A 10,844-nucleotide genomic window follows, 5' to 3' on the forward strand; every position below is an offset into this window, starting at 1 on the left:
CTGTGGCTGACCAACCCCGTGAGAGAATTTGGGAGTCCCGGGCAGCTGCTGAGCGATTTTATTCAGGGACTGTCCTTCACTCTCTGTCAGAGCTGGTCGCCTACTACATGCTGCTGGGGGAAAGGAAACTGGTTGTTGGTGGGCTGATGAGTGCAAACTGGGTAGAAGTCCCTGGTGTGTACGACCAGGAGCCCCTGCCCCAACATTTGGGATCCTTTTGATAAGGAATCTACAGTCATTTTAGATGAGCTCCCCTATTTTGAATTTTTGCTTGCCCAATTGGCTATGTCTTGCTTTAACTCCACCCACTATTTTCGTTCCACAGGAAAGTCCCATAAAGCTACGCTGAGCTCACAGTTCGGGGCCCAGAATTTGGAGACTGCCTCGTCTGGTGAAATAAAGGTATCACTTCACCTCCTCCGGTGTTTGATCTGAGTCTTTCCGTAACAAAGGAAGGGACACATTAGAAGAATCATTCCATATGCTGTGCTCAATGGACTGAATCAGCCCAACATGTTTGTCTTTCAAAACTGTCAAATGAGCCGTACAGGCTGGCTGTGACCTTGACTGAAACAGTGCTAACATCAGAGTCAGAGTTCAGTTAAGACAATGAGATGGAAAGGATGGTAGAGAAAGGATGATTACGGATTAGTTAAAGGTACAGAAGGAACGAGTATTCATTTAAGAGAAAACTGAGATTCCTGGCTCCCTAGATTGAAAGCTGCATGAAGTAAAGAGCTAGATGTCTCGCCCGGCCGGGAGTGGCTCAGCGGTTGAGCGTGGACCTGGGATCCAGGCGATCGGGGTTTGATTCCTGGTCAGGGCACATGCCCGGGTTGCGGGCTTGATCAATGACTCTCTCATCATTGATGTTTCTCTCTCTCTCCTTTCCTCTCTCTGAAGTCAATAAAGATATATTTAAAAAAAAAAAAGAACTAGATGTCTTGTTCACCATTGTATCCTTAGGGTCCAGCCCTATATCGCTAGAAGATCACAAGTTCTTGTGATACATTTGTTAAAAGTGGAAAAAAAAGAAAAAGGAAATAAAGAGAAAAAATATTCATTTATTTATGTATTTATTTGCACATCTTAATTGCAGTGTGAGTTAATTTTTTATTCTGCTGCAATACCAACATACCATAAGAAATAAAACCACAAGGCGGGTTCTTGAGTTTCATACGGCTCCAAATATCGAACACCAGGACAGGTCAAAAAGAAAAAGAAATTGAGTGAGTTCAAACCAAAAGCTTGAGTGTGAGGTAAGAACTAAGTACATCCAATGGGCACAAGGCTGCCAATGGCAGGGTGGGGCAAAAGAAGGAATCTGGCTATAGTAGCTCTTTTCCAAATCAGGCTCCTGAGAAGGAGTTATTGGTGAAGGAAAGAGAAATTGGACGGTATCTACATTAACTGTATCATTCCATCTTATAACCTAAGTTGCCGGGGTCCAGCCCCAGCGGTCCAGGGGTCCCCAAAAGTGTGGACAGCATCAGCAAAGAATGAAGGACATGCAGACAGCATTCAGAGCATCAGGACAATCAGCTTCTCCCTTTATTGCCTTGTTACAACTGTATTTATACTATTTGATTTTATTGCTGGTTAAACAACATAACATCATGCTTTGTTCCGGTTTCTGTCTTAGCCTTTCAGTTAATGAATATACCTTCTTATCTGACCTTTGCTAAAGAATTTATATCTGTTTAGCTATGTTAACTTTAGTCTTATCTATTGTTTATATTTCTATAGGCTATTCTACAGGTTAATCACTAGTTTGTTATTTATATTCTGAAGTTACTATTTTATTGCTCTACCATATAGCTAAAAGGAGAATAACTAAGCCAGCTTTTGTTATATAAAGGTTATGCAAGTCCTAAGTAAGAGTTATGTAGCTTGCGTGTGATTGTTTTTAGCTAAGATGATTGACTGCCTGTCTGGCAAGTAGCCTTAGTCTCTCCACTTACATTCCTTGCAGCAGTCAGTCCTCATAGTAATATTCTGTGTATGATAAGGGTCCAGGTATAGACTGAAATAATCTCTTTCCTAGACTGCTCTTCCTTGTGGGGATTCCCAGAGTTTTCCATTAATATAAACATCCCCCAGTAATACATTCCTTAGTGGGAACTCACTGGTGGACTCCCTGTGGATTGCCCTGTGCCAGCGAATCAGCAGGGGCCCCAACCCAGGCCTCTTCCCTGGTGGGAAGGTCCCCGGGGTAGTTGGCCTAACAAGTCCTAACTCTTCTTTTGACAGTCTGAGTCTAAGTTCCTTATAGGCACCACATGATATCTTTGTAATACTTGGGGCTTTTACTGAATCATTGTCTTTTCCAGTTCTATCCAACTCCCCTGCTAGGGAAAAGTTTCCAGGTAGGGCAAAACCCTTTCTGGTTAAGTGACTCGGGTAAGGACACAGAGCGTCAGGAAGGGAAACAAGCATAGAAAGAGGGATATGCCATACACCGAGTCCCATGGAGCATTTGCTGTGCAGATGTCTCCTCCTTGAAGGACTGTGTCAAGCAGCAAGGATGGAACTGCTTCCAGCACTAAGTGTATTAGAATTCTTTTTAGGAAAATAAAGGAAGGCCTGCTTCATAATTTATTTCTAGGAATATTCTTAGCTTTAGTGTAGTGAAGTAATATCAGATAACCTTAGGGGAAAAGCTGACTCAATAATAATAAATAAATAGAAGAGGTATGGAAAATAAATAGATAAGCTATCATTAAAATAAGGATATTTTGGAGCCAGACAAAATAGCCAGTTTGGGGAGAGTTAGCAGCCTCCAGGCTGAGTCTGCAAGATTTCTATGTAAATGGGAGGGAGGAGAATGTTGCTCTCCCAGTAAAGACCTGGCATTGGGTTGGGGAAGGACCCTGGTGCCTGAGTACCCTACCCTTCAGCTGGTCTGGGTAAACTAGGAGAAGTGGTAATACGAAACTCTGTCTGGATCTAATGCTGCAATAACTACTGGTATAACCTGTTCCACTAGTTGGGAACCCTGAAAAAGGGAAATTTGATATGTGGATTCTCTAATTAGAGTTTGTAACATCTAAGTGGGTTGATTTATACTTCTGTAGGATTCATAAACATCAACTTGGTGCCTTTTTCCCTTCATAAGTGTAACGGGAACCCAAGTTCTGCAGCCTGCCGCCACAAAAACCAAATTCGTGAGACAGATGCTGGTGGAAAAGAAAAAAGGTTTTATTCAAGTAGCAGTCACCTGAGGAGATGGGGGACTCTTGTCACAAAGCCTATCTCCACATCTCAGTGCAGGCAGAAGTTTTTATAAGGAGAGAGAGGTGAAGCATAACAAAGAAATCAAAGGGAGGGGGCTGAAAAGTTCTCTATGTGCAGCCAGCAGAGCCATTCCGATAAGGACCTGGAAACTGGTCAAGTCATGACCTGGTGTGCTTCACCCTGGTCTTCCTCATCCTGGTTCTACAAATAAGGGTCAGCAAATCTGGAACTGGGATGACTGAAGGTCGGAGTTTGCATCTTCTGAAGTTAGTTCCTAGGATTTGTATACAAACATGCTGTTTATCTACAATCTACATATTAGTCAGAGTCAGCGTTTACAGAAACAATGTCAAAAGAATGGTGGGATGGGTTACAATTCCCACTGTCAATTTTTCTTCCATTTCCATGGAAATTAAGGGACTGTAGACAAAATATTTGAGGAAACTAGAAAAATTTAGGATCCAGTCTAATTCATAGGTGAAAAATAAAACTTTACAATTAATTGAATCTACATCTGTTTAGGTATGTTAAAGTCTAATGTCTATAACTGCCTGTTACAGATTCTATTAAAACACAATCTTTGAACCATCTATTTAGAGCCTTTTAAGTAGAATTCTTCAGATGTAACTGCCGGAGCCAGCCGGCAGGCGAACGAGGACCTGATTGAGGGGGTGAGGATTAGAAAAGAAAGACTCAGAGAAAAGAATGGGATTGGGAGGGCTACAGCCAAGGCGGAGTTGAGCTGAGCTGAGCTGAGCCCCGAGTTTATTGTTTTACTCCTTTATATAGTACACCAAGCCACAATACCCAAAGCAGTGACCTTTACCTAGTTTCTGCTCTGCACGTACATTCTTGTTTATCGAGACAGGCTGTCTCCAAGGTAAGGTCCTAAATCTTTGTGTAAGGTTTCTACTTCCCTAAAGCAAAGGTTAATATGTAATCTTAACTAAGCTACAGGGGGTAGAGGTGCTAGCTCTGCCGACCCACCCTGCGGGTCAACGTGCCAGAGATTCCTCTCAAGGCAACGCTAGGGTCGGCGAGCCCCTGGTGTTTTTCCAGGGCAACACCCTACCAAGGAGGCAATTCATGAGGGGCAGCCAGCCGGCTCCCCACATCTCCCCCTTTCTTTTCTATACTAAAGAGTTAGGTTCTAAAGCTTTTGGGCGAGTGTGTAAATGGAGAGCATGCACTCCTACTTTTAGGATTTTAATATCTTTCATGAGTGTCCTTAATATGCAGGGTGTTATTAAAAAACCAAGGACAACTAGAGCAGCCAATCCGGCTACTCCGAGAATCCCGTGTTTCCAGTCTGTTGCTGAGAGGAACTGTCCCCTCATCCCATCAATCCAAGATTGGGCCATTTCGGCAAGTGAGGTGTCTAATTTAGGTGCTTCTCTTAAGGCCAGGATTTCTTGATGAAGTTGTATTAAGTCTAGAGAGACATTACCATCATGCCAGACCCCTGCTAAATGTTTTTGAACTCTGTCCCAAGGGTAGGAAGAGCTGTTGTATTCCTTGCGGGTCACGCAAATATGTTTAAAATCAGCATGACAGTCTAAGTCTAACCGCAACTTCAAGCTTTGTACTTCTCGCCCTATAATGGTAAGGGTGTCATAGAGTGCATTAAGTCTTTCTTCTACCTTTAAATCTATCGCTTCCTGGGTTCCTAGTGCCTGAGTAACATTGGCACTAAGTTGATTCACCTGATGCGCTGTTTGTATGCTTTGAGACAGCGACACGGCCGCGGTGACACTGGTCGCAATGACGGCCACCAGGGCTGCAATGCCTGCGATTAGGAGGCCAATAAATCGCTTGCTCCGCAGGAGGAGCTCGGTGGCCTCCTTGATTACCTGGAGACCTCTGTCATTATACCATTTTCCTGAGACATTTACAGGAATCATTACAAAGGTGGGTTGGTACATTACCATAAGTTGATAATTCAGAGACACATTATACACACAATTACTGAGGGTACAATTATTACATTGGATCTGCCAATATGAGGCGTCCCGAGTAATGTTCAGGGCGCCCACGAGTAGGGCATAGGGTGGCGGGACACAGGCCTGTACTTTACGGTACTGCCGTGTCAACCCCATAAGGACTGCTGTATTTCCCCGCTCGTCATCAGTTTGGATGTCTTCCCCCATGGCAGCAATGAGTCGCCACAGTTGAGTCTGAAATGGCCCCTGGTTTACTGACTAAAAGGACTCAGCAATTGCCTTCCATCTTTGGCCCGCAGCGGACCAATCATGGATCGGGGAAACCCCCGTAGTATTGATCAGTCTGCCAGAGTTCCCTCTGCAGTTCATCCAGTATGGTTGCTTAGTACAATTAGTCAAATCTGCCTCGCAGATAGGCACTCCTTCTGGAGGGGCAGTGGCGCTACCTGCAGCGTTGTCACAAGGATACCAAAGGTCCACGTACCAACGTGTCCAATTTGAAACTGACAAAGCCCAAGGCTGTTGACGGCCGTTAAAGGTATAGGTTCCTCTGAGGACTGGCAGCAGGGATTCAGCCTTAGTGGTGCCGATTTTAAAGCAGCCCGATATATCATTACTTTTGGAAAAGCAGATAGGCTGGTCCTTGGCATGTCCTCGATAGGTGAAGTCTGAGGCCTTTACTGGTTGAATATGAACACTGGAATGTCCTCCCACCACCCAGGTGTCGTTGGTGTAAATCACCACCTCCTCATGCTGCCAGGTTACAGGTTGCAGCAATGGAGGACTGGGCAGGTAGGCCCAGTGAACCGCCGCAGAGGCTCCAGGGGCGGCCGCGACCAGGGCTAACATAGCCAGAAACAACCGTTCAGGAGTGACCTCCATCCTTTGGTTCTGCACCATCCTCTTTGCCTGGTCGGTCAGTCGCGCGAGGGTCTCCGTCACCGAGTTCGAGGACGCTGGGTTCCGTCGAGGCGGGGCTCAGTCGTGTATGGAGAGGTTTCTCATCCGGTCCACAAGTGTCCTGGGACGCGTGTCGTACCAGCCTCTCCGGGAGCCACCTTGGCGCTTCGGCATCCTGCGGGAAAACACACACATGCCCTCGGCCCCAGATTAATACCGGATCCGGCCCATGCCAAGCCCCATCAAGGGGATCCTTCCATCTCACCAGAGCTTGGTGTTTAGATAAAATCGGCTGCCAAAGCCGCTGGGCTGCAGAGTGACCTTCAGCATCCAAAATTAAAAAATTAAGAATAAAAAGAGCATGATTTAACTGATTCTGTGGGGTTAGGGGGTACAGCTCCCCCTTTTTTATTTTGATTAACTGATTTTTGAGGGTGCTGTGCGCACGCTCGACTATGCCTTGACCCTGTGGGTTGTAGGGAATTCCAGTCTTGCTCTGAATTCCTAACTGGGCACAAAAAGTCTGAAACCGCCGACTGGTGTAACCTGGGCCATTATCAGTTTTAATTACCTTAGGTTGTCCTATAATGGCCATACAGCGTAAGCAGTGAGCAATAACTTGAGTACTAGATTCACCCGGCAAGGCCGAGGCTACTATAAAGCCTGAATATGTGTCTACTGTAACATGAACAAATTTTTGCCTACCAAAGCTAGGGATGTGAGTGACATCCATTTGCCATAGATGGTTGGGGAGCAGCCCTCGGGGGTTGACTCCATAATGAGGAACAGTAGTAAGAGCAGGACATGTGGGGCAGTCTTTTACTATTTGACGAGCCGCCTCCCTGGTAATTTTGAATTGTAGTCGGAGAGTATGTGCATTTTGGTGGTGCAGGGCATGGGATGCCTGGGCGGCGGGCACTCCGACGAAGTAAAGTCGGGTGGCTTCGTCCGCCCGTCTATTGCCTTCAGTTAAGGGCCCTGGTAAATTAGTGTGGGCGCGAACGTGCCCAAAATAGCAAGGGTGACTGCGATTTAAAATGGTCGTTTGTATGGCCAGAAATAATTGCTGCACAGTGGAGTTAGTGGTGCCAATAAAGGGCACGGTTTCAATACATGAGAGCCCTCGGACTACATAGTGACTGTCAGATATAACGTTTATAGGCCTGTGTGCAAAGTCAACAAGCACTCGACACACAGCAGCCAATTCCACCTCTTGGGCTGAAGAATAGGGGGTGGTCCATCTGACAACTTGTTGCTTATGCACATAGGCGGCGGTGCCCGATGAAGAGCCATCAGTAAACACTGTTTCAGCATCAGGCAAAGGCTGGTCTGTCACTATCTTGGGGAAAATAACAGAATGTCTGAGAAAAAACTGCAAAAGTTTATCTGGAGGGTAGTGATTGTCTACCTGTCCTGGAAATTCAACGAGAGCAATGCCCCAAGGTGTGCATTTCTGGAATAACCAGTTTCGATTTGCAGTCCCGGGCTTAGTGAGTTCCCTTTTTGCATCTTGGGCAGAGGCCAGGACTAGCTCCTTGTGGTGGCCCTGCAGGCGCAAGGCGGCCTCCAGCGGCTCTCTGTGGACAATTACGAGTAAAGTGTCCTATCTGGCCGCAAGAGAAGCAGTTTCCTGGGGGACCAGGGACCCGTTTCCCTTTTCCTTGCCCCTTACCATGCTGTTGTAAATATTGTTGCATGGTTTGCCCTCGTAGAGCGGCCGCGAGGGTCACCCCCGTGGTATAAGAGGGTCCAATGTCCTGACAAAGTCGAATATAATTATTTAGAGTTCCCTTTTGGTGATAGGGTCGCAGGGCCGCCTGACAAGCTGAGTTTGCGTTCTCAAATGCCAGCTGCCGCACTATAATAACACCGGCCTCTCCGTCCCCCAACAATTTTCCTGCTGTATCCAGCAGCCGAGATACAAAATCCTGATATAATTCATCTGCACCTTGCCTAATTTTTGTTAAATCCATAGTAATATTTTTGGTGGTGGGCAATTTTTTCCATGCCTTTTTGGCTGCAGCTGAGACTTGCGCATATGTCCCTATCCCATACTGGAGTTGAGTCGGTGTATCAGCAAAGGGGCCTTCCCCTAAAAGTTTTTGCAGATCTGAGGGTATATTATTGCGCAGGTTAAGGCGATGTACTTTCTCACACTGCTCTGTGTACTCAGATTTCCACAGTAAATAATTCCCTCCTGACAGACATGCTCTGGCCAATTGTTTCCAATCATTGGGGCACATAGTATATTCCGTGTCCAGAGCCTCTAGGATGGCCTCCGTGTAAGGTGCCGTGGGCCCGTATTGGGCACAGGCAAGCTTGAGTTCCTTCAATTTTTTAAAATCCATGGGCCCATAAACTCTGTTCGGGGGATTATTTCCCTGAGCGGGCTGTTCAAAAATTGGGTAGCATATGGATGCTTCTTCCTCAAACCCTTCTAAAGACTCGCCTTGCTGTCGTGCCTGAGCTAAGGTTAATTGGAGCGACGATTTGGGTGGAAGCTCCGTTTTTACCTTACCCCACCCGGGGTCGTTGATTTGACCCGGCCCTTTCTGTGCTAGGGCAAGCAGGGCACGCTCTCGGGGGTCTAGTATTTTAACCCCTGCCTGTCCAGCGTGCGGCAAGGCAGTCCTCGCTGCAGCAGCACCAAAACCCGTCCCAGGGTAACTAGGGGGGTCATCTGTACCCCCTCTCATCCCGCCAGAGCCTGGACCCTGCAAGAGATCTCTCATCTGTTGTAACAGATCCTGCATCTTGCTCTGTACCTCCTCCGCGGTGGCTGCGGAGGGGGTAGGGCCAGACCTTTTTGTGCACTCTTCAGAAAGAAAAGCAAACTCCCCATATCTCTCTCTCTCATACTCTGCAGCGGCTTCTTCAAGATCCCCCTCTTCCTTAGGGGTGAGTCTATCAGGCCGGCTATTGCCAACAAGAGGCCCCGGCTCAAGCGGGGGAACGGTGGCCACATCCTCAGAGTGCGGACCTTTCATAGAGTCAGCACGGGTTTCTGGGGGAGGATCCATACGGGTGTCTTCATGCCGAGGGTCAAGGCTATCCCTAACCAAGGTCCAAAGAGAAAACATTTCTACTGGCATCTTTTGGGGTCCATGGGCCTGAAAATATCCCTGCAAGCGTTCTCCTACCTTGTTCCAAGTTTCTAAACTCACTGTGCCCTCCTCAGGGAACCAGGGGTACACTTCCTCCACAAACTGCAAAAATGTACGCAGTTGCGAGGTACTAACCTTGGCGCCCCTAGAACGGAGCATTGTTTTTAAGACTTGTGCGAACAGCATTCTACTATTCTCCTGTCCCATGATTTCTTACTCCCGATATACTAACCGCCCTCCCTGCTACCCCTTCACTTACCCAGTAGCGTTGCGCGCGTTCCCCGAGCGGTGTCCTCTACCGTCGTCCCAGGTTTTCAGGTCCCTGTTCGGGCGCCACTTGCCGGAGCCAGCCGGCAGGCGAACGAGGACCTGATTGAGGGGGTGAGGATTAGAAAAGAAAGACTCAGAGAAAAGAATGGGATCGGGAGGGCTACAGCCAAGGCGGAGTTGAGCTGAGCTGAGCTGAGCCCCGAGTTTATTGTTTTACTCCTTTATATAGTACACCAAGCCACAATACCCAAAGCAGTGACCTTTACCTAGTTTCTGCTCTGCACGTACATTCTTGTTTATCGAGACAGGCTGTCTCCAAGGTAAGGTCCTAAATCTTTGTGTAAGGTTTCTACTTCCCTAAAGCAAAGGTTAATATGTAATCTTAACTAAGCTACAGGGGGTAGAGGTGCTAGCTCTGCCGACCCACCCTGCGGGTCAACGTGCCAGAGATTCCTCTCAAGGCAACGCTAGGGTCGGCGAGCCCCTGGTGTTTTTCCAGGGCAGCACCCTACCAAGGAGGCAATTCATGAGGGGCAGCCAGCCGGCTCCCCACATGTAACAACATGAACGGTTGCACATACCAGTCAGCTGAAGTGCAAACTAATAGAACTCTTTGATGGAACTGAGAACAAGCCACCCATTTCAAAACAGAAACAACAACATGTAAAGCAAAGACAAAGTTTAAACAAATGAGTACTCCCAAACTAAATCCTAGCAATAATATCCAAAATTAAAAACACAACAATTAAGACACCTCACAAGATGTAGGCAACAAAGAAAGCAAACAATACTCTAAAATCCAAATACCAGAACCAAAAGAGCACTCCAACCAAATCCCACACCAGGAAAGTGGGACTTTTCTTAGTTACTGAGCTGTGCCTACCACCATGTGGCACCTATTGATTCCTACAGAATCCCAAATGATTCAAAGTGTTACGGAAAGACTCAGATGGAACACTGGAGGAGGCGAAGTGATACCTTTATTTCACGCATGCGGACCCAGAGGAGGCAGTCTCCAACTTCTGGGCCCCGAACTGCGAGCTCAGCATAGCTTTATGGGACTTTCCCTTGGCGTGAAAATAGTGGGCGGAGTTACAGAAGCAGGACGTGTTGGGCTGGGCAAGCAAAAATTCAAAATGGGGGAGCTCATCTAAAGTGGCGGTAGATTCCTTATCACCTTAATGCTCTTGTACCGACTTAACCTCAGGAACCAACATTAGTTTGTGTCCACCTTGCTTATCACTTCTTCCAGTTAATTACTCCCTCACGCTTGCAAAAATTCTCCATTATTAAGGGTCATGCCTTTTGACCAGCTTTGTTCTCCCTCTCTAAACTCCTGTCATATACCCACCTTGTGGTTACACTTCATCATTCAATAAAGACATAGATGCTTAGC

At 46.8% G+C, this 10,844-nt stretch overlaps 1 protein-coding gene across 2 annotated transcripts; it reads right to left on the reverse strand.

Moving 5' to 3' along the window:
- Positions 1 to 1,051: 1,051 nt before the first annotated feature.
- On the reverse strand, positions 1,052 to 9,528 carry LOC308553703 (endogenous retrovirus group K member 13-1 Env polyprotein-like; the record flags this gene model as incomplete). Of its 2 annotated transcripts, XM_081129824.1 has the most annotated exons (3): positions 9,438 to 9,528; positions 4,938 to 6,249; positions 1,052 to 3,508 (listed from the first exon to the last, which is right to left on the reverse strand). In XM_081129824.1, the coding sequence occupies exons 2-3, from the start codon at positions 5,379 to 5,381 to the stop codon at positions 3,449 to 3,451; spliced, it is 504 nt and encodes a 167-aa protein (XP_080985950.1). In that variant the 5' UTR covers positions 5,382 to 6,249; positions 9,438 to 9,528. The 2 variants fall into 2 exon arrangements, with proteins under 2 accessions (XP_080985950.1, XP_080985949.1); XM_081129823.1 differs by lacking the exons at positions 1,052 to 3,508; positions 9,438 to 9,528 and having other exon boundaries at positions 4,365 to 5,420; positions 6,051 to 6,134.
- Between the last annotated feature and the right edge of the window lie 1,316 nt (positions 9,529 to 10,844).

Source organism: Miniopterus schreibersii (genome assembly GCF_964146895.1).
Source record: "Miniopterus schreibersii genome assembly, chromosome: 2".
In the NCBI taxonomy this organism is placed as follows: domain Eukaryota; kingdom Metazoa; phylum Chordata; class Mammalia; order Chiroptera; family Miniopteridae; genus Miniopterus; species Miniopterus schreibersii.